At 34.8% G+C, this 24,538-nt stretch overlaps 1 protein-coding gene across 1 annotated transcript; it reads left to right on the top strand.

The window, feature by feature from the left end:
• The first annotated feature begins 6,480 nt into the window (after positions 1-6,480).
• On the top strand, positions 6,481-10,283 carry LOC149252021 (uncharacterized). The gene is made up of 12 exons (XM_089454056.1): positions 6,481-6,636; positions 6,703-6,850; positions 7,127-7,767; positions 7,853-7,942; positions 8,050-8,289; positions 8,536-8,757; positions 8,844-9,114; positions 9,226-9,467; positions 9,558-9,658; positions 9,755-9,873; positions 9,989-10,062; positions 10,191-10,283. Exons 1-12 carry the CDS (start codon positions 6,481-6,483, stop codon positions 10,281-10,283), a joined length of 2,397 nt encoding a protein of 798 aa, XP_089310182.1.
• The last annotated feature ends 14,255 nt before the right edge of the window (positions 10,284-24,538 follow it).

Genomic DNA, 24,538 nt, shown 5'->3' with positions numbered 1-24,538 from the left:
TCAATCTTCTACAAGACCAGAAGACGAAGACTGAAACTTTCCATGCAGCAGAGCTATAGAGAGCTCAGAACCAAATAGAAGTATGGAGGAAATCATCAACCGAGTCCTCCATTGGCCACACACTGGCTCAAGTCAAGGAAATTATATGGAATAATATTATTGAAGCCATGGATGAAATCTAGCCATGTATTCAAATTATATTTGAACATAAAAAGTTGATTGAGAAAGCCAATCGGTCCATTTCCACTATTAACACTGAGTTGGGAGATATTCCTACCATGGCCAACAACATTATAAAATTTCTCAATTCTAAAAGAAGATATGAATTGGATGATTTGGGAGTAGATGGCAGGACAGAAACAATCTTAGAAGTGAAGAAACTTCTGACAAAGAAGAATTTGATTATGTAGCTTGCAGAAAAATGTCACAGTTTGGCAATAGCAGTCAACGAATTTTTAACCAAGATAGAAGCATTAAATAAGAAGGGCATGCCTTCTTTATTTGCAATCAATGACAAACTGATGACCAGGGAAGATTATAAGAAGAAGCTTTAAGACATTGCAAAGGATACTGCCAAGTCTTCCCACATTAAAGGTGCTATGACAGGGAGAGATTTTTTCAAGGCTATCAACAACATGAGTTTCATCCAGCATGAGATAAAGCATATGTTTGTAGTAAAACCCACATTTGCTCGATATACCGAGGTAGATGAGATCTACTGCAAGGCAACAAAAATCACAATTCCTGATGAGGAGTGGTGGGATAAATTATGTGAGTTTTAGGATTAAAGGAAAGATCAACTACACCAACGCAACACCAAAATCTTGGCAACTCAGCAATTGTTCTCCACCAAAGCAGTGCCAGATGTCCAGATTACTTCACCAAATTCACCTCTTTTGCTCACATTACTCAATTCTGTTAATTTTAAATTAATAATAGAATGACATGTCGATGCAAAATTAATTGTAATATTTTTTGGAAATTTTGTTTAAATACTTCATTCATTCGAAGTATTAAGGATCGATTCCTAATCATTGAAACTCTTTTTATCAAGAACTATAATTTTTCCATGCTACTCGAGCATCATTAATAAAAAGACTTTTCACAGGATACTTGTGTTGTGAATTACTGGTGATGTTTTTCTTATTGTAATTGTCGCCTTCATTGTTATTCTCTGCATGTCAATCATCTAAAATCTAATTGCAAAACAGGAAATGTGAAAAATAAGATTTGTTAATTGAGCAACTTATTTGGACTGTTTTATAATATGTATGTTTTCTTCTGAAGTCTGATTAAAAAATTCTTAAATTCTTTTTAATCATTACTGAAGCACACCTTTTCTCCACTTCATAATTCACTTTAAAAGGTCCAGTAAACGTAACTAGCTTGCCCTATGATTACTCTTTTAAACATTTGATGCAGCATCCAACTTTATTTGACTCCATAGCCCAATGGAAAGAAAGTAATTTGATCAGATCAACCAACCAAACCAATCAAATAAATTCAAAAAAACAACCAACCATAATCATAACTAGCCTAAAATCAACTTAAAAGCCAAGCTAAATCATAAAGAGAGATCCCTCTCTGAAGCTGGTACGGCTAGATCCCAGCTTCAAAAGTGGTTTGATGGTGTCCAATGTATTTACTCCAACAACCTCAAAAATACAAAACAATAACAACACACACACACACACACACACACACACACAAACATATGAAATAAAACATATTTTCTATTAATTCAAGAGAGTTATCTTCAGAGCATGCATCAAGTTACATATTGTTGATTCCTATTGTCCTTGGAAAAGTTATATATTTTTTTGAAATTACATAAAAAAGATTCCAACATGCTACAAAGTAGATGTTCAAAGTTGGTCTACAAGTGGGTTTCTTCACATAAACTCATAAAAGACAAGAACTCTAAAATACATATAATGAGCAATAAAAAGAGCACTACCCTCATCTTCTTTCCCCTCATCAATTTGGGGGTAGTTTTCTCCTTCGATTTCCATAAGGTCTCTAGGCTAATGGATCATCTCTTCCTCTTTTGGCTCGACTTGGATTGAATTCTTAGTTTTGTTGTTGTTGGAGGCTATTGATAACGAATCTAACACTGCTAGAGTGAAAGACTTTGAAGCATGATGCACTTTTCTTCGAGGGAATCAATCATTTGTTTCTAATGCACTAAAATGCTCATAATATTGGAATTTTGGTTGATGCAAGCATGCTCATTCTTTGTGATTTTTGAGGAAACTAAAAGAAAATTGCTTCTACTAGTTTGAGCGAGGTTTTCATGGCATCTCATGACTCTTCAAAGCTCTTGCGCATCTGTACTATCCATATTGACTAAATCTACACAATAACTTTGAAAGGGATAGAAAAGGGAAAACCAAACATTTTGCCCAAAACAACATAATGGACAACACCATAAGTGTCTAACTCCTGAATTATGGGAAGCTGATGGTATATCTAACATGCCTAAAAACAAAGTATCTTCCTAAACCACCTGATACCAAGAGAGAAGCCCAAAGTAGTACCTAGTATTAGAGCACAAATTTTTAGCAATACAATGCTTCAAAAAGCAATAAACAATCCAATTCTTGGGCACAAACCCTCTATGACAACACCCTTCCAGATAACTAGAGTTAGGTTCAAAATAAAATTACTAACCCAAATTCTGGATAGAACACCACTAAGGGAGAACATAAATTCCCAAAAATTACAGGCTCCCACTACCATGATTAAATTCTAACGAATTTCCCTAAATCTAAAAACTAAATTGTGCCACAACAAACATACACCTTTATCTCATTGAATTCTTTTGGAGGATTACCAAGGGAATAGTTATAATATCTATTACTGAAAAAAGTTAAGAGAGTGTAATAAAGGAGGCTAAGATTCACTAACACCTTGCTCTTATAGTAAGCCACTAAATAAATGACAACAATATGTAGGAGATAAGGTCTAATAAGCCATCCAAAACAAAGAAAGAGGCTTACCCTATTACTAGTGCACAACTAAACAAGCCTAAAATGCACCATATTCAATATCTTGCCCCTAACATTATGTCATTGTAATTACACCACATCACAAAAATAAATTAAATTACCACAAACCAAGAGGATTTTTGCATAAAGTGAAGGTCGATGTGTTTCCTTTGGTCACCCATCCTAAGGAGTTATTACCTAATACTTAATATATGTCTCTTGTCAAATTAAGAGCCATTGAAAACCACTTAATCAAGAAATTAGGGGATGGATCATGAAGTGTTGACCCCTAGTTTTAACTAGGATGCCATGGCTAAGACTATATGCTTATTTGGCCCATTTGTTTACCTTCATGTTCAAGTCTCTTAATTTATAAGAAAGAGACTCTAATGAAAGAGTCTCTTTCTTATAAATTAAGTGTTGACCCCTAGTTTTAACTAGGATGCCATGGCTAAGACTATATGCTTATTTGGCCCATTTGTTTACCTTCATGTTCAAGTATCTTAATTTATAAGAAAGAGACTCCAATGAAAGAGCTTAGAGGTCCCTCCTTGATTCTATTGATGATTTTTTTGAAATTGTTTCTTTTAGGATCCTATTTTCCAATCATTGTTTCAATGATGATAATTAAATCCCTAACAAATGAATGTTTTATTATTTTCCTTGTTCCTAGAGATAGACCACATAAGAGGGCATATGCTTATGCCAAATTGCTTGATAAATGACCTACATCCTATACATGGTAAATTATTGAAGTTCCTCTTCCCTCCCCCTTACACCGTCCCCCTCCCCTCACACCCTCCCCACTCTTGCCACCCTTATTGTTATCAAATATTTCAAAGAAACATCTTTTATTCATTGTGTTGAAGAAACATACATTATTTGGTATGTTAAACCAGATATATCCATCTTTAATGCCACATTTATTTGCAAAAATGTGATCTATTATCCATTTATTTGTGGATGTGAAGACATTTAAGATATTAAGTATAGAAATAAATTTAAGTTAATTAATATATATATATATATATATATATATATATATATATATATATATATATATATATATATATATTATGTTACCATTAAGCAAGTGAATTTTGTAATAGTGGTGAGCGAGGGTGTTAATAAATGGATTTTTCTTCTTTAGCACAGAGAGTGGCCAAGAGAAAACTGGTGGAGGGGGTTCAAAGTTTGTGTGAGATCACCTCAAAAAATATTAGATGGAACCTTGATACTTATGTAGATGGACAAGGTATAGTTCTTTCTCTATAATGACAAAGAGAAAAACAAATACTTAATTGTAATGTTTTTGAAAACTTTGAAATAACTTTAAATTATATGTTAAACATAAATTTTTTCACAATCACAAAATTATTTAATTGAATTATGTATTAGAATAAAAGAATTTATATAATTAACCATAAACATTCATTTTTTTATTCTATATATAAAAAACTAATCAAATATTTAACAGATTGAAAAATAAACATGAAACATTCACCATTCAAATATTCAAATATATGTATTGATATTCACCACCTATAATATGTAAAATTATTTAACGAATTGAATAATAAACATGAAACATTCACCATTCAAATATGCGTATTGGTATTCACCACTTACCCTATAAAATCATTTTTTTTTAACTAACAAAATTCCAAATTACCAAGCATGGATTTAAAGATGAATATGATCACAATGTCACATCCATAAAATAGAAAAGAATTATTTAAGGAATTAGTTTGAATTTAAACAAAAATTTTATAATTCATAGTTTCCATTTACATTATAACAATACATAACAATATACTAGTGAGACATGACTTTACAATTTATGAATGCGATAGTGAATTTCACTATGTTCAACTATTACCTATAAGTACATAACAATAATATGACTATAATTTAAGAGAATAATGTAGCCATGATTTAAGATATATTATATAATATAAAAATTAAAATAATTTAAGATATATATTGTATTATATATTTTTATGCAGATTGTAATAGTTAAATTATTTTGTAGGGGTAAGTTTCTTTTCTCACAAACAAATGGGGTTTTATACATCAATTTGATCTCTAGCTTAATTGTTTATTGGACAATTTGAGTGAGTGTAATGGTTAAGAACATGTGTTTCCTCTTAAGAAGTCAAAGGTTCAAATTTAGAAAGGGGTAGAATATGTACACCTACACTCAAATCACTACATAGAAGTGAATTCCTTGTCTCACAAATAAAAAAGTCTCATACACCAATTATATTATTATTATTATTATTATTATTATTATTATGTACAATAAATTTTGTATATATAACTTAATTAGATGAAAAAATATCCAAAAAAATAATAACTTTAACAATACTATATTGAATAAAAAATTTATAATTTTTTTTTATATAAAAAACATGCACCCCACCCACAACCTACATATTAAATCAAAAGGTATTTGAACATGAAATTTCAAACCTAAAATTTGGATCACGAATCAAACTACTCCGTAAAAATGAATAATTTGTTTACATTATTCACAACAAATTAATACATTTTAACTATATATATATATATATATTCACAATAAAAATTAATTCATTTAAATAAATTAATTATAAAATATTAAAATGATTATACTTATAAATTTCTTATTCTTAAATTTACAATTCTATGAAATGAAATTTACTATATCTACATGGTCCATCCATTATTTCATTGATCTACTAAAATTAAACTTTTAATTCATTAACTCTCTAAGTCATCATTCCATTGAGTCATGAATCCCATTTAATCCCCTATCAATAAATATCCTCAACTTTTAATACACTCATCCCCTAGGTGAAAAAGAAACCAATAACCCATTATAAATATAAGTTCAATATAATCACTAACCTCTACCTACTTTCATAAACCTCTTAATATGGAACTCCAAAACCCAAAATAATTTTCTACTCTAATCAACCATCCAAAAGACGTCCATCAAATCTCATCGTCTTACTTTCACAGCACGTCATTTTGTTTAGGGATAATAGGAGTGCAAAACCAAGCCATGACAATATGCGTGGCTTGCATTAATGGTACGCTAACCCCATTTTAATGCCATGTGAAACCCTTGAGGCACAAAGTTAACCCTAGTTTATGAGAGAGTCGGCGGGGCTCCAGGTATTTTAATTGGTTTAAGGTTTTTGATAGACTCTGTCTTTTTCATATATAAAAGAATCGCTAGATTTGAAAATTCACTCTTAATCTCACTCATCTCAGGACGAATTTTGATAGCGAAGGTTTTGCTCGCAAGTTTGTTTATATATCTTTTGCCATTGTCATTTTCAAATTTTGATTTGTTCCAACCCGCTAAGAAGACTACCGAGGAGCAGGTATAAGTTGTCAGTAGATATTTCCATTATGATTCTCTCAATTTTTGTTTATGGGTTCTTCTATCTTCATACTCACGCATTTTTATTCCTTCTTTGAAGGTTTCCGCAGTTTTAGAGCAGACATGCCTCCCCGAGCAGTGAAGAAGACCGCGGGAACAGCAGCTTCCAAAAAGGCCGCGTCGAAGAGCCCGAACAAGAAGACTGCTCAGAGTATAAAAAAGACTCCGATATCGAAGCCCGAGCCTGAAATTGTTCAAAACGTTGACATGGTAGAACAGGCCACACCTGTAAAGGATACTAAGCCCGAGCCTGAAATTGTTCAAAATGTCGAGATGCTCGAACAGGCCACACCTGTAAGGGACACTAAGGCTCCCGAGGTTCCAGTAAAGGAGGAGAAAAGTATAGAAGATGGGAAGTTAAAAGAGCCGTCCGCCAAAGACGCCGCTGCTGCAGAGGAGCCAGCCCTTGTGATTGAATCTGCGCCCAAGGAAGGTACGATTTGAGGGACTCTTTAACGCTTCAAGGTGTCTAGTAGGAAGATCAATTACTTGGATAATGTAGAGGGTGCTACTGATAACGATACTGGTCATTTGATTATATTCGCTGATACTGTATCATTCATATTGTTAATTATTTACTTATCATGTTGCTTAAAGTGTATTGGATTGTTCTAAACATGCTTGGCTCTGCAATTGTTCTAGACATTCAAGATTTGTGAATTATTTTGTTCACTGGCATTGAAATTGTTGTATTTTTTTCAAATATTAGATGCAGAGGAGGATGGTAAGGCTCCCTTCGATGACGATGACAAGGGGGGGAGCCTTGAGCCATATGAAAATGTGTCACAATCTGACCCGGGAGATGAAGAAGAGTATGCTGCAGCAGCAATGGATCTACATGAAAATGTGTCACAATCTGACCCGGGAGAGGAAGAAGAGTATGATGCAGCAGCAATGGAACTGGAGCAGGACGGTGTTGCACATGAAGATGAGGAAGAAGCATTCGAAGATCGTTTGGATAAAGGAGAACATGCGGTCGATGAAGGTGTAGATGATGAAAGTATAGATGAAGAGGAGGAAGGTGAGGGTGAGGAGACTGAAGGTGATAGTGAAGAAGAGGAAGTGAGTGAGGAACATGAGGGTGAGGAACATGAAGGTGAAGAAGAGGATGAACAACACGAAGTTGTCAAAGAAAGGCGCAAGCGAAAGGAATTTGAAGTATTTGTTGGTGGCCTTGACAAGGATGCTGAAGAAGAAGATCTGAGAAAAGTATTTAGTGAGGTTGGCGAAGTTGTTGAAATTCGACTTATGATGAATCCCCAAACACAGAAAAACAAGGGATTTGCCTTTATACGTTACGCAGCCGTTGATCAAGCTAAACGTGCTTGCACAGAACTCAAGAATCCACAGGTGCTTCTTTGATTCATTGTTTGACAGGAATTTATTGCAATGTGATCCTCAAATATGTAACAGTTATGTTGTATTTGTGTTACAGGTCAAAGGTAAAGTTTGTGGAGTCTCACCTAGCCAGGACAGTGACACACTTTTCTTGGGCAATATATGCAAGACATGGACAAAGGAAGCAGTAAGTTTTCATGCTTCAATCTAACCTCTGTTTTACTTAATTGAACAAAATATTTTAATATGTATTCTGGAACATTTGTATAATTGATATTAATTTTGGTTTTTCAGTTAAGAGAAAAGTTAAAAAGCTTTGGCATCGATAATATTGAGGATCTCATTTTAGTGGAAGATCCTAAAAATGAGGGAATGAGTCGTGGCTTTGCCTTTCTGGAGTTTTCAGACCGTTCAGATGCTATGAATGCGTACAAACGGCTGCAAAAGCGAGATGTTGTGTTGGGTACTGATAAAACTGCGAAAGTGTCATATGCAGAGACATTCGTTGAGCCTGATGAGGAAGTTATGGCACAGGTGCGTGCATTTTGATCTCTTCAATACTAGTTTGATAGGATGGATAAATATTATATTGATGATCAGTTGAATTTTGTAATTCTCAATGAATATTAAGAGCTTTATCTCATCAAAATTATGTCTGTCCGCTGTCAGCATTTTGCTGAACTGAATTCTTGTTTGATGAGTAACAAGCTCCTATTACCAATATTAAAATTTTCGTGGTTAAAGAGTTTTGAATCCATGTTTTCTACTGCACTATTGCAGGTTAAGACCGTATTTGTTGATGGGTTACCACCTTCGTGGGATGAGGATCGCGTCAGAGAGCAATTTAAGAAATATGGTGATATCTATAAAATCGAGTTGGGACGCAACATGCCTTCTGCAAGGAGGTTGGACTTTGGATTTGTTACTTTTTCAACCCATGATGCTGCTGAAGCATGTATAGATGGAGTTAATAACCTTGGGCTAGGAGAAGGCGATAATAAGGTATGCTTATCGTCTGCATTTATTATTCTCTTTTTTTAATGAATGTTATAGTTTTTTTCCTTTGCTAAATTGTGACCATCTTGCAGGTGAAGGTGAAGGCTAGATTATCAAAGCCTCGTCAAAAAGGAAGATTATGGAAAAATGGTGTTCGCGGGGGTTATCAGGCTGGCCGCGGTCGTGGTAGTACGCGGGGTGGCAAGGTTTCATGGGTTCGTGCCCCTACCAGTTTTGAACCTCTGAGGTTTGGAGCACGTGGTGGCGGCGGTTTCATCGGTCGAGGAGGTCAAATTGGCGGTCGTGGAGTAGAGCGTTTTCTGCAACCCAATTTATATGCACATGTATCAGAGAGACCTCCAAGTAGGCACAAGTTTCATTCATGGAAATGTTTGATTATGTTTATTAGTTTGTTTTGTGTTGTTGATGGGCGTAAATGTCTGTGTTGTTTGGCATAAATTTGTTCAACACCAGCATATCTGAGTAACTCAAGGGGGGATTATGGAAGACGGAATAATTATAGAGATAGTTATGCAAGTCGCGGGTCTAGTAGCTTATATCCAGACAACGCACCTCCTCGAGACGTGTCACATAGACCTCCATATCCAGAAGAAAGCTATGGTCGACGCATGGATAATCCTTATCGTGATAGCCGTGGTCGCCGTGGTCGTGATTATGATAATATTTCTGGATCAAAACGTCCATATTCTGCACTGGTTTGTAACTTTGTTCTTGATATTTTCCGTTATGATATTGTATCTATGTTGTTTTTTAAAGTACTTTATTAAAATTTATATATTTGCCAGGAAGAACCACCTAGATATGGAGTACCCGCGACGAGGTCTCGCTTAGAATACGGTATCAGTGGTAGTGCATCACGGTATGGGGATTATGGTGTATCAAGTAGGTGAGAATCGATTTAGACATCCTAGTTATTATGGATTACCGAGAGTCATATATCATAGTAATTTTGTGGTGACACTGCATACTTTTTTCTGTTCAGACTTGGCATAGGCTCCCAGCTAGGAGGATATGGTGGTGGGGGTGGTGCCGGACATGACTCGTATGGCTTAAATGTTGGACACCAATCTGGTGTGGGCTATGGAGGAAGCCATACATACGGTAAGGCTTTTATAAATCCACCACTTATTACGGCATTATGTGTTGATAATAAAGCGCTTACACTCTTCTATATTCCTTTCCGATAATCGATTTTTGGTTTGGATGTACTATATAGGTTCTCTTAGGGGCAGTGGAACTGGTGGAACATATTCCAGCTATGGAAATGATTATTTGGCCAGCGGGGCCAATGTATGTTAAAACGGAACTTTCTTAAACCCTACAGAGCAGCAACTTATGGTTGAATATTTTACTGTGTTTATCTTTTTATTATTGTAGTTGAGTTTTTTAAAATACTTACATTTTGTCAAAATTTACAGATTGGTGGCGGCGGCGCTTATTCGTCTCGATATTCGAGTGGTAGTATGGGTAGTGGATACCTACCTGGCAGTGGCTCTAGGTCTTATTTTTAAAATGTCGTGTATTTCTAATCAGCGTAATATCTCGGGGAAGAAGACGCGATATTTGCCTTATGCTTGCAATATTGCATCTGTCCATCACTATTACGATGCGATAGAGCTGCGGCTTTCGTTTAAATTGATAATGTAATTAATAACTAAGTTCCTTTTAAAGAGTGGTTTAAACTTTAAATTGATAATTTCATCGAACATGTTCACAAAACTCTCTAGATTGTTTATCAGACTCATGTTATTTTTACGTTATTTTAGTTTAAATGCGACAATATAACTGGCTGTTTGAAAGAATATTTCTGCATTGATTTTTTTATATTGTTTTAATGATTTTCTTAAAGTTAAGTTGTATATTAGTTGTTGAATTTAGACTTCTGTGATCCATATCAAGTTTGTGAGAAAAGTATTTCGGGCTGAATCATATGATATAGCATTTGTCAACGTATTTCGATCCAACGAGTGTGGTTCATCGTCACGACAAGTTGAAGAACTAGATAGAAATTAGTTTCTATTTCTTAGGACACTGTTCTAACTTCCCTAAAACCATGTATTCTATTGAATGTGTAATGTTGATGAATAATGTAGAGCGAGACTCTCCTGGTTCAGACTCTCTTTTGTAGAGCTGACCAGTGGGCTTTATATTCATTAATACAAACATTGCCATTTTTATCAGTTTTAATGATATTTTTAAAGTTAAGTTGTATATTAGTTATTATTGGAAATTTTGCATTTCATTTTAATATTATTTTCATTTTTTTGATAACTGCCATCAACCTTATTAGTAATATATTTCATTTCAAAATTGTTTTAGAGAATATTGGTATATTTCATTTTCAATTTGCTTCATTTATAGGAAAATTTTAGGATTGCTTAGATTTACAATGTCAGTGGTAGTGGTAGTGTATCACACTATGGGGACTATGGTGAATCCACTAGGTGAGATTCAATATGGACACCTTAGTTACTATAGATTACAAACAATGTTATATCCAGTGGCGTTGATGTATGTTAAATTAGCTCTTTTGAAATTTATAGCGTAGAGATGTTATTATGGATTACAAACAATGTTATATCCGATGGGGCTTATGTATCTTAAACTAGCTCTTTTGAACTTAATAGTGTAGGGATTTATTGCTCGCCCAAATTAGCAAGATTGTGTGATTATTGGACATTTTTTTTTTTAGCCAATTGTCAATGAAATTATTTTTACTTGCGAGGCTCTTTTACCTTGAAACATGCTAGCAGGCTTGAATAGTGAGGCCTTTTAATTGCTTGATATGCTAGGTTATTATGATCATTAATTCTATTATATTGGTACGAAGTAAAGTTCTCTCTTCAAAGAACAACACTCCCTAGTTAATATGCTAGGTTATTAAAATTCACCAAACATTCTAAAATTTGTAAAAAAATGATTGCATGTAAAGGTCATTATTTAATAAATATTAAAACTTAAGTATTATTCCATGCTTTGATAATTAAAATTCTTAAACTAGTTCTATTTAATTTTACACAAATATAAATATCGGCCAAAAAAATTAATGTCATGATTGTAACATTATCAATTATTGTAATCAATAATTTTAGCATATTTGAGAAATGGAATAAGTTAATTTGTAAGTTCAATCTAGGTAATTTTTGGTAAGTTTTTAAATTTCAATATCATAAATCCATATCCCAATTCATTTCTAGCAAAGTAATTAGCTATTTTGAAAAATACATGGTTTGTCATATTCTTTCTGAGAACTTAAGGTTAGGTTGGTTCATCACACTTTTGGAGCTTTTTAAGACAATCAATTTAATGATCAACTAACCATCAACAATCAATTAAGTGGTGGACTAGCATAATATTCGATCGATTCATTGATGTGTTGCTTGAGTGCTCATTTAGCAGGATTATCAATTGAGTGGTTGGGGAAATCATTTAATCGAGTGGATGGTCTAGTCGAATTGGTTAGTTGACTAGTAGAGGAGAAATAAAACAATTAGAACTTTTGACCTGATAAAAAGACAATGCACCTCGTGGTCATTATTTAAAATTCATTAAAATTTTGTAAATTAGTTCTATTTCATTTTACACATATAAATATTATCAAGAATAGTTAGCCAATAGCATTAATGTCAATGATTCCATATTCCAATTCTTTGTTAGAACTTAACGTTAGGTTGGTTCATCACACTTTTTGAGGTTTTGAACACAATCAATCGAAAGATCAACTAACCATCAACAATCAATTACCCATGGGTTATGTATGGTATTTACCCATGGATTTTGTAAGCCATGGCATTTAGCTATGGTATTGTAATTTATTATATTTATCCATGGTATCTTAATTTATTATATTTCCCATGGTATTCACCCATGGATTCTGTAAACCCACTAGTACAAAATGACTAATTAGCTACTAAAAGAATGATTGACATTTTCTCTCAGATTTGGTAAGGGTCGAACACTTGTTTGTGTAGGTACACTAGTGCTCTAAGAACTTGAACTAGTTGCAATCATGTGACTACTAGGAACACCACTAGATAAGGAACCATTGTTTGATGTTTCTGGTTCCATATAAAACTGAGCCCGAAATGTAGTGAGATGGGCATAATATGCTTGGGGTACCTGTACATAATAACAAATAAAATATATGTCAAGGATAGTCCCCAATTATATGAACCAAGTATATATTTATGATTTAGCATTGAAGACCTACCTATAGAAATTAAGCATGCACATATCACATATCTACCACAAACCAAACGATATAAGTCAATAGGAACCCAATAAAATATATAACACATTAATTTTTTTCTACATTTGTTTCAATTTAAGAACAAAAACCAACTCCCAATTTTCAACTAGATGAAAACAATTATTTTTCTATAACTACATATCTATTTATATTTTCCATCTATAACTTCCAACTCTTATCCTATTGATTAAACACGAATTTTGCAGGTTGAAACTATAAAATTTTCAATATACAACTCAAAAACCAATAAACAAAGTAAAGGTCCAAATTTATAAGAAATACACTAAAAACGAATTATAAGATTTTGAAAATAGGTTATCCAATATACTACAATTCATCGAAGCATACCTTGGATCTTGTGATCGATCATCCTTGATCGCTTGTTGGTAAGTTGATCTTAGGAGTTGTCCATGTTCTCATATTTATGTAGCATGTATCATCTTTGAGCATAGGGTTTGTTATTTTTCATGCAAAGGGGATGTCATTTTGCTTCAAGGTAAAGCATGCGCACATAAGTTGTTAGCATCACATAGACATGTTTCACACTCATTACACGCACTCTTGTCACGGAGGTTGTTGCATCAGGAAGAGTATGCTTATACGTTATGGATGGTTTGCGTTGTATCACTAAGTGTTGATGTGAAATCACTATCAATTCCTATCAATGTTTACATATGCTTCATTGATCTCACACTTAGCCAATTTCCCAAGTAGCTTAGTCTCATCCAGCCTCACGGAACTGTGCACTTTTCTTCTGCAACCATCAAGTTTCCTCCATTGCATGTTGAAACCCCACAGTGCACAGAGAGCCCAACTAGCCTTTCTCTCCAAAAATGTACAGAGCAGTCAGGTAGCCCTGCACTCAAAAACTGTGCAGAGGTGTCCTCCCAAGACCCCCATCCCGCCGCAATGTCATGTGCCTCAAAACAACACAGTGTTGTCTAAGTTTTCTTGTCAGTCTTGCATGGAGAAACTGCACAGATGGACCTCCCAGGGCCTCATCCCAATAAAAATCACTTTCTGCTAAAGTTGTGTTGATCTATCTCTCGGTGACTACAGGAAAAGGTGACATGCTGAGATCACTCCCAAGGAGTTAAGGAGAAGGACCAAGGAACCAAGTGATGGAAAAGGATCAGGACCACATGCAAACTCCATCAGATGCATGATCCTCTTCAGGGTAAGTATGGTAAGAAAAGAAAACCTTTCGAAGCACATCTCTTAGTTGAGTTTGCAATACTTCTTGTCATTGTCATATCATCATGTCTTTCGTAACATGCTTGTGTGCAAACACCCAAAAGTCGTTTCATGTGTTTCCTCTACATGTTTTGCTTCCTTTTCACTTGTTTGACTAATTTTCATCTTCAGCATGTTGATTATTATGTCATACTTGTGACCTTGTTCAAGTGATGTTGAAGGTTTGTGTATGAGTTGTGTTCGCTGTGTAAAAATATATCGCACTCACACACAATGTTGTAAGCACTGCCACGCAAGTGTTGACACGGTCATTTGAAGCTCTATCCGAAGTGTCGCACGTGTCGCTTTCACTATTAGACAATCTCGTAGTTAGTCACATTGAGCATATGTTTGTTGGTTCAAGATGTCTTATCGTCAAGTCATGTTGAGTGTGTGTTTGCAAGGTTAGGTATACACAAGTTCACTCACTCCATCAGTCGGACCTCCACTGAGTTGCAATGTGCATTCTCAACCCTCAGTGACCAAGTACTACTGCCTAGAATTACGTAGAGCTTGAGGCTGCCTCCTAGGCAGTTTGTATTGCACAATCCTGAATCGACCTGGCTGAATGTCACTTAGAACAGCACAAAAGTTACACAAGAATTCATCTCAATCTACGCTTCTCGTAAGCCAATCCATCAAGCCTCCCATTAGTCAACCAGAGAGTTTGATTGGGAAGTGACCTCAGGCTTCACTCCAAAACATTGCGCATAATCTATCAGCATGTCTACCTTTGCTGACTGAAGAAATTACACAGACATGAGGGATGGGCATCCGCTTCCTATCACTACACTGTCTCTAAAATTTAAGTAGTTCTGTTAGTCAGTTCCCCTACCAGCCGACTTGCTGCTCCTTTTGAAAATTGCATAGTTTTCTTGGACTGTCCACTAGCTACCCAACATCTTGCTCAACCCAAAAACTATGCAAACATTTTCAGCATGACTACCTCCTAGTTCTGCATAGTTTTGGCCAGCAATCTTGCAGCCCGCTCCCAGCCTCCCCTGAAAATATGCGTAGTTTTCACTGCTAGTGTCCTCTGTTGCCTGCATTTCCTTCTTGGGAAAAAATTGCACAGTTTTGCCTCCCAATTGAGCCAGGTCCCACAAAATATCAATGTTGTTCTGAACTGCTCATCCCAACCTCCTAATGACCTCTACACAATTTTTCTTGTTAGCCTGGATTTGATGTCGCCTCGTCATGAGTGATTCCAAAAGTAGGTACATGGATGATACATGGTGCGATGACGAACGTGATGAACAAGGAGTGCATTCTAGAAGACTTTCTCGTGATTGGACGAACACACGAAGCATACCAAGTAGCAAGCGAAGGAGATACATGCGCATGCATGAACTATCAAGCGAACAAAAAGACCATTGAAGACTTTACGTAATTTTCCATGCAGAGGTGAAGCTATGGTACACCACGAGCACACTCATCACTCAAAAGCAAACAATGTAAACTTTGAAACGGGAACTATAAACTCAAAACGGGAACTCTAGCCAAAAAACCCCAAAAGAACATCAAAAACAGTGCTAAAAACGAAAAGTGTGTATACTGGAACGATGTTTTTATTTTTTAGGCGTTAATTTTGAACATGTTTTAAAAATGGTAGTGACTACGAAATTTACTATGAAATTTTCGTGCAAAATATAGCTTCAAAATGAAAGTGATGATACTAGAATAATGATTTTTTTTAGGGTCAATTTTCAAAATTTTTTAAAAATGCTAATAAAACCAAATTTTTATGTGTCAAACAAAGTTATTTATGAGGAAAAAAACACATTAATGTTTTTGGTAGAATATCATTTTTCTTTCTTAAGTATAAATTTAACATGTTTTCAACCATAACATGCTAGATAGAAAAGAAATTGAAATTTTTTCAACTATAAAATGAAAAAACCATGACATTATGAAAAAATTACATAACTAAATGAATTCAAAAGTCATTATTTGTATATTGAATAAAACATACATTATATCTCTAATTTAATATTGCATTGTAGATATTTTAAAAAATAAAATTTATCATAATTAAGACATATAATCCAACAACATAAAAAAGCCTCAAAACTTCTCATTTAACACCATATGGAAAAAGATACGATGCATACATCAGTGATATAAACTGTCTTAAACAATTATTCAAAATCACTCATATTTTCTTTCACACCATCAGAATTCACATCTTCAGATGACTAACTGGATGCTGACGAAGATGTTCCATATTCTTCTCTTTCATCAACTAGTGCCGCATCTGAGTCCACATGCATGCCCAACATTTCAGGTTCAAAATTCTTCTAGATCTATGACTGGTTTCAACAGACTCCCATGTCAACACTGTTCCTTCTGGTAACAACCTTTTTAGAATCTCTATCGTCTTGAAGCGAAGAGTTCCTCTCTTTGTTAAATTGAAGTCATAAACAAGTATGTCAACATCCTCCAATTTTAATATGTCTGTGCGGTGGCGATTTATATTTGTACCCTTGCTTTTTCTTTTTCCGCCATTTTTTTTGTCAACTACCATCTCTGGCTTATACACACCATTGAATGGGTGTGTATTTGTAGCATACCAATGCACTTCAACACTTGTAACATCCTCATTTTCTGTAAAGACCTTTATAACTTTAGCAACCCAAAATGGATAGCCATTAGGATCTCCATCTGCTAGCACTGCAATCATGCAACCCTCCTTAATATCCTGTACTGAACCCCTATAAAGGTCTTCCATGGCTTCATGTTGTGCACAAGATCTTCTGGAACCAATATACATCTCTCTTTCCGCTGCTTGTGAAGAATTAATAATACCTTGAGATTGTTGTTGTTCAACAATGTTTACTTCCTCATGTTCATTCGACACATTTTGTGGCCAAATAAATGGATTTTTCAAAGGTATATCTTCATTTGTTGTTGTTGTCAAAGTACTCATATGTATATCTAATACATTTTTTAATTTCTTCCAGGCAATCAGAATAATTTATATCTCTGTTCTGTTTGCGTGCATTCTGAACTTCACCAACTGATTGTAATAACAATATTTTTGATGCAAATATTGGATGATCTGGAATGAACTTCAAAAATTGCAAACCTGATGACAGTGCCCATTCTGCAGTAGTTGAATACTTCTTGCCCCATATTAGTGTTTTCCCATCAATTTTTTTGATACGAAATTGATTTTGGAAGCTAATGTCATTAAGTTGTTCAATGCATTTCCCCTCACCATATGATCCCAGAATAAACCTTCACATGTCAACAGTTTCTTCCAACACATCAAAAGTAGGCTCTGGCATGTATGATTTCTTAATACATTCAATTAGTGATGGCAAGCACCCAACTTCCTTCCTCCTCAATGTGACTGAATAACGACTGAACATCTGATCAATATGGTCATGAGTGTGCCCAACAAGAAGGAAACCAACTTTTACCTTTTGAAAAATTCTCAATTCAACAAGCATGTTTAGATATCCAAAAACAACCTGATTTTTGTTTTCACGACAAGTGTTGTCCAATTGTAGATACAAAACTTCAGGAAGATTACCAAACTAATGAGAAATAACATCATGAATTATGGTTATGTTCAGATTTGCATGAAGACCATACAACCAACCAAGTGAAACTGAATAAAATTTTCCTCCTATAAATTTTTGGGTGTGCGAACAAAATGTGGTAAAAGTGTCTTCTTCTGGTCCATACCATCAATTATCAAACCAAAATATTTATTCGGATTATCATAACACTTCTTTCGATGCTTGTACAACTTCTTCCTTTCGTTTGTTTGTTGTTCGCGATGCTCGTGAATTTCTTTGACAATTAAATCTACACAACATAAGAGAAATTCATTAAGAAATATGTTTTCATAGTTGATGACTATACAATTTTAAAAGTTAAAGTTATGAATGCTTACCTCTCTCTGAGCCTTCACATTTGTCCCTTTTTTATTTAAGAGAAGCACATGTACTGCAAATCCCCATCCTTGTCTTCTTAGGAATACGGACATTGTTGAATTCTTTCTTCCATACCTTCACAAAATATTAATATGTAATCAACTGGCCATGTCCCTCGGCACCTTCTACATATTCTTTGTATAAGTTGTAGATTTCTCGTCTTGAAAAATTATCTGGAATATGTATTGTCTCTCTATTTGGCATACACTCTCTATGCTTTGAAAAGAAATCTTTCATCCATGACATTGCAATATTTGATAATGGCCCAAACTGTCTTTTATGACGTACTTCTGAATAAAATGTTAGATCCTTTTCCAAATTTTCTTGAATTCTCGAGAGACGAAAATTCCCAATGAAATGAAACATTTTGAAACATTTTCTACAGATAAATAAAGTCCCAATATGATAATCATAACCTGATAATGTAGATTGCATGCACCCAACTAAATATGAATTTTGCATTCTTTTATTCATTGACAAATATATCTTCCTTCCTTCTAAGGGAAATTTGAAATCCATATGTTTCATGCAATTTTTTTGGCAACATTCACTTGAAATGAGAGCACTGATAGAACTTCTTCTCATCAGATATTCTGCTCTACCCCTTATATAACTAGAACAACTTGCATTGATATGAAAAGGTCTGCTCCTACTCCTCGATACAATATTTTTTGGCACATCTCCACCATTGGATCATCATTTGTATAAGGCTTTTCATCATCATTAAGAGGAATGTTATCCACACTATCATCAGCTTTGCTTTTCAAATATTGACTTGGAGGATATTCTTCATCTTCTGCTTCTTCAGTGCTACTGTCGTAGTCCTTAGAATTCGGACAGAATGGAAAATCTGACTCGATGTTTAATGGATATTCTTCCTCATGTGCATTGTAAGTGCTACTCTCATAGTCCATAGAATTAGGACTACGTCGAAAATGTGACTGTTTACTTATTGAAGATGCTACATCCTATCCTTTTTCACTGCTACCTTTATACTCATTACAATTAAGACTAAGTGCATCATCTTGTCCTTCATCACTGCTGCTCTCATAGTCCTTAGAATTAGGACTAAGAGGACACAATGACACTCCATTCTTTTGAAATTCATCATCACACTCTTTATAACTATTGCTCTCATAGTCCAGAGAATTAGGACTAAGTGGACACTGTGACACTCCAATCTTTTGAAATCCATCATTCGACTCTTCATCACTGCTGCTCTCATAGTCCTTAGAATTAGGACTAACTGGACACCGTGAAACTCCATACTTTTGAAATACAACATCATGCTTTTCATCACTACTGCTCTCATAGTCCTTATAATTAGGACTAAGTGGACACTTTGACACTCCATTCTTTTGAAAATCGTTATCACGCTCTTCATCACTACTGCTCTCATAGTCCTTACAATCTAGACTAAGTGGACACTTTGACACTCCATTCTTTTGAAAATCGTTATCATGCTCTTCATCACTACTGCTCTCATAGTCCTTAGAATTAGGACTAAGTGGACACTGTGACACTCCATTCTTTTGAAATTTGTCATCATGCTCTTTACCACTGCTAGTCTCATGGTCAATTAGATTAGGACTAAGAGGACACTGTGACACGCCATTCTTTTGAAATTTTTCATCATGCTCTTCATCACTTCTGGTCTCATAGTCCATAGAATTAGGAATAAGAGGACGTTGTGACACTCCATTCTTTTGAAATCCATCATCATGGTCTTCAACATTGCTACTCTCATAGTCCTTAGAATTAGGACTAAGTGGACACCGTGACACTCCATTCTTTTGAATTTTATCATCATGCTCTTAATCACTACTGCTCTCATAGTCCTTAGAATTAGGACTAAGTGGACACCACGAAACTCCATTCTTTTTAGATTCATCATCATGATCGTCATCACCACTGCTCTCATAGTCCATAGGATTAGGACTGAGTGGACACCATGACACTCCATTCTTTTGAAATTCATCATCATGCTCTTCATCACTGCTGCACTCTTACTCCTTAGAATTAGGGCTAAGTGGAACCTGTGACTCTTTATTTATTTGAAATTATCCATCCCCTCTTTCGTTAGTCCTACTCTCATAGTCCTTAGGATTAGAACTAAGTGGATGAATTGACTTTCTATTCATAGTGGAAGAATTCCCATTATACTCAACAATATGAATAGATTTGTTACGTGATGAAGATGTTGATGTCGTACAAAGTGAAACTTCACTATCATGAGAATCCATCCCTTTCAAATAGAAGAGGTTGAATGATACAAATGCAGAGTCTCCTAAAGATATTATATAGCTTAGAGAATGAAATTTTCCCTCCAAAATGTTTCGCCAAAATATTTCTCTCCAAAAATTTTGTTAGATTTAATTTCCTTCATTATTTTATTCTACAATTTATTGAAAAATGTAAACTAAATTTTTTTATGAAATAAGTCTTTAAAGTTAAAATTGTAAAGTACAACTTTTACCTAAATTATTTTAAGAGTTAAAGTATATAAAATTTACTAAACAACTGAATGTTCTTTTTAATTTTTATAATACATTCTAAAAAAAATTAATCCCACATTCACTCTGCTATAAAACGATTCCATAATATTCGATTTATCATAGTTTCCTATATCGCCATAAAAAATTAACATGTTAATTTTTTATATTTTTTTTAATTAATCCCACATTAACCGTATGGTAAAAAATCTCTGTAATTTCACCTATATAATAAATTCTATTCACTATTACTCACATCACATCAAGGTTTTCTGAGGTTTGTTTAAAGACTTCGAGCGAATTTGTAGAGTAGCTACATTGCTATCAACAACATATTCAACGGAGAATTCTCGCAATTGAAATGTTAGTTAATTTTTGTCCTTGCAAATTTTAATATTAAATAAGTTTAATGAAAAAGATTTTTCTTTTTTTTTTAAATTAAAACTTTTTGCTGGCCAAATTTACCCACTACATCCGCTGTGAGCATGGTGGGCCTAGTAAAGCTCGCGATGGCCAAAAGGGCCTGATAATGCTCACAGCAGCCAAACATGACAATAGGTTAAGGGCGATGAGTATGGTTGGCCCGCCCACCCATGGGGTGGCAGGTCGATTCTCGAAATCACCTCGCCACCCTGTGGGTGGGTGGGTTGCTGGGGTGGCGTGAGTGGGGCTGTTGTAGCATCTTCTAGTGCCACCTCGATGGCCCGCCACCCTGTGGGTGGGTGGGCCATCAGGGTGGTGCTGGGGGAGGTTGCAGCAGCCCCCTTGTGCCACCCCGGTGCCCCCCCACCCGCGGGGTTGCATCATCATTCCGAGAATCACCCTACAACCCCACGGGCGCGCAGGCCATCGGGATGGCATGGGGGGAGGCTATCGCAGCCCCCCCCCCACGCCACCCTGGCGGTCTGGCACCTCACGGGTGGGTGGGCCACCAGGGTGGCACGGGAGGGGTTGGACGGAGGGCAGTGGTTGGGTTGCTATGTTGGGCTAGTGGGCGAGACCCAACAACTGGCTTGGTTGGCTGGCTGATTTTTAGGGTGCGGCAATAGGGTGATGTATTTTTTAATTTTTATTTTTTTCGAAATTGTTATGATTTATAAAATTAATTATCATTTATCATTTTCATTGTTAAGTTAATTTAATATGTTTTCATTATTTACTAATTTATGTGTTTCTTTTTTTAAGGAAAATGGCATCAGAGAAGATTTTTGTGAATCTTTTTGGACCAAAGACTCTTAAAGGTGGATCTTCAAAAAACATTGGTGAACGATCTCCACCTGAGTTGATGGATACAAATCTTTCAAGTGCCTCAAATGATAAGAAGATGATTGCATACTAGAACAAGTCAAAAGAAGTGAAACTTCTATCAAGAATCTGGTATATGAAAGAAAGAGAAAGCCAAAATGTGAATATATATCTATATATTGATATACCGAATGATAATGGAATTTATGACGTGATGGGAAGAGTTGTAGACATGTGTTCGATACTGGAGAGTGAATTTGTTTAGATACTTAGAAAACCGCCCAAGTCACATGAAAGGATTAAATACTAGTTATATATCCATTGTATGACACGAGAGAGGTATCTACAAATTTGTGTAAACAAATCGTAAATGAGATGAAACAAAATATCGTAAGTATTGTTATTTATATTTGTGTTTTGCGTTCTTGTAACTATCTCACTATATTTTCTTAACTTTGTTTTTATTGACATATGATATTTTGTTTGGCAGAATTTTGTTGAAAGTTGTTCAATTAGGTTGGGAGGCATTCACTTCATAGAGCATGATATTATGAAAGTTGTCAACAGTTTCTACTCAGTTTCAAAAGAAGATATGGAAAACAAGCAAAATGTAGTAATTGATGATGCTACAAAACTACATCCAATGGATCAGAAAAAAAGGCCTCTAGTGGATAAATCTAGCAAGGGTAGTCAAGTTACTTTTGAAGATGATGAAGTTGAAACTCACAGTGAAGAATATTGTCATTACTGAAGATGACATTGGAACTGAGAAGAGCTGTAAAAGGCCAAAAGTAACAATTCCCAAGAATAAATCTGTTACAGTTAATGATGAGAATGTTATGAAAAAGAAATGTAAAGTTGAAGGTTTTGAAGTAGTCATTACCAACAGTCAAGGACCTATTGAAACTTCAAAAGAAAGTAGAGAAATCATTATACCAGGAGCCAATTTAGAGGATGGCATTATCAAAACAAAACAAAATTCCATTTGACAGAATTTGACAAAGAGAAACTTAATTGAAGGTGGTCGTACATCTCAGCTTTATGTCAGACAAATCTATAAGGCAAGTGAAGGATAATGTCAATATCAAGTCAGAAAGCCACATCAACTGCATGTTCACAACTTGAAGACATTGATGAGGTACAATCCATATGCTCATGTGGTTAGTTATGTGCTTCTTGTTGATCCAGTTCAAGTTCCCAACAAATAAGAATTTGATAAGTCAAAATGTTTTGAATACAGTTATTATGTGCTTGGGGGGAACCATTCTGTAGAAACTAAAAATACAATTGATGGAGGAATATCCCAATAACCCATGTTTTTAAACAATGAAATGTATCATTTATGTTGGTTTATCAAATACATAAGAAAATTTAGTGGCATGGGATCATAATTCAGATAATGAATATAGGATGTCTATGACTTTCATCCAAAGGGTTAGATTTATTCATAGTTAATTTGGAAAAAAATGTGGTGGGGATAGGATAAATGTTACTGTAGATGTCCGAAAGGAATGTTGTATGGAAATAGGCTATCCAATTGAAGAGAAAATCAATTCAAAAGGTGGAAAATGCGGCAAATTTAGTGATTTATTCGGAGGTGTTGATAACATTTTCCAGTTGGCATTTATAACTGGAGAGATACAGGAGTTGATTAATGAGATTTTTAGTAGGTGGGAAAACATTGGCATTAAAAACCAGAAGGTCAAAAAGTCTAAGCCATTGATATGTAGCAACAGTAAATCAGGTCCTGGAATGAAGTAGCTTCCAAAAGATATGTCTATCACACCTTGGGGAGCATTGGAAGGAGTGAAGGATGAAAGAATTGTCAAAGCAATATTATCTTGTGTGGGGTTAGGGGAATTATCATTGGAGGAAATGTTTGAGGAATTTCGAAAGTAAGTTTGTTGAATTATTTTTATTTATTTATAGATTATAATTTTCTTTTAAATATAACATATTGTTCTTGGTAGCATTTATTATACATATCATTATATTAACATTTCTTACTTTATCTATGCAGTGACAAAATTTACATGAAAATTCAAGAACAAATGGTTAAATTGTTGAATGAAGATAGTTGGGATGATGTTGTACGCAACTATCTAGATTCAAGTTCTACATCAACATTAAAAGTTTTTTATATTGCATTTAAAAAGGTACGTTGATTTATACATTCACTTTTATTCATCTGTGTACTATTTTTAATTTATAACTTACACATACATTTGTTTATTTTATAAAAGATGAAGAAGGATGATAATGGATCACGAGATAGTTTCAGAACCTTTATTGAAAAAATAAAGATCGAAAGACTGAAGAAGCAACGTATTAAGAATGTTGAACTTGATCCAACTCTTACTCATTTCATTTGGAATGGGCTAGACACTATTCAATATCAAGTAATAGAAGGTGACTATGAAGACATTGCTAAACTCATACCTAAAAGGGATTATGCCCTAGTTATTGCAGATATTCCCCATGGTTTCAACATTCCAAACATTGACCATGTTAGTGACGCTTATACTTATCAAGCTCTTACTAAAGTGGTTGCGGGATTTCTAGAAGTCACGTCATCACCATTACGGAGATTTGTGACATTTCATTCA

The sequence above is a fragment of the Pinus tabuliformis genome, chromosome 7 (genome assembly GCF_031772625.1).
Source record: "Pinus tabuliformis cultivar Carrire ecotype Pingquan chromosome 7, CPIR1, whole genome shotgun sequence".
Taxonomy (NCBI): domain Eukaryota; kingdom Viridiplantae; phylum Streptophyta; class Pinopsida; order Pinales; family Pinaceae; genus Pinus; species Pinus tabuliformis.
Note: the sequence above shows the minus strand (reverse complement) of the source record. Positions and strands in the feature narration are given on the sequence as shown.

Coding starts and splice junctions, on each gene's coding strand:
- LOC149252021 (XM_089454056.1), top strand. CDS start 6,481: ATGCCTCCCCGAGCAGTGAAGAAGACCGCGGGAACAGCAGCTTCCAAA. Junction 7,943..8,049: donor AGACATGGACAAAGGAAGCA/GTAAGTTTTCAT, acceptor TTGGTTTTTCAG/TTAAGAGAAAAGTTAAAAAG. Junction 8,290..8,535: donor ATGAGGAAGTTATGGCACAG/GTGCGTGCATTT, acceptor GCACTATTGCAG/GTTAAGACCGTATTTGTTGA.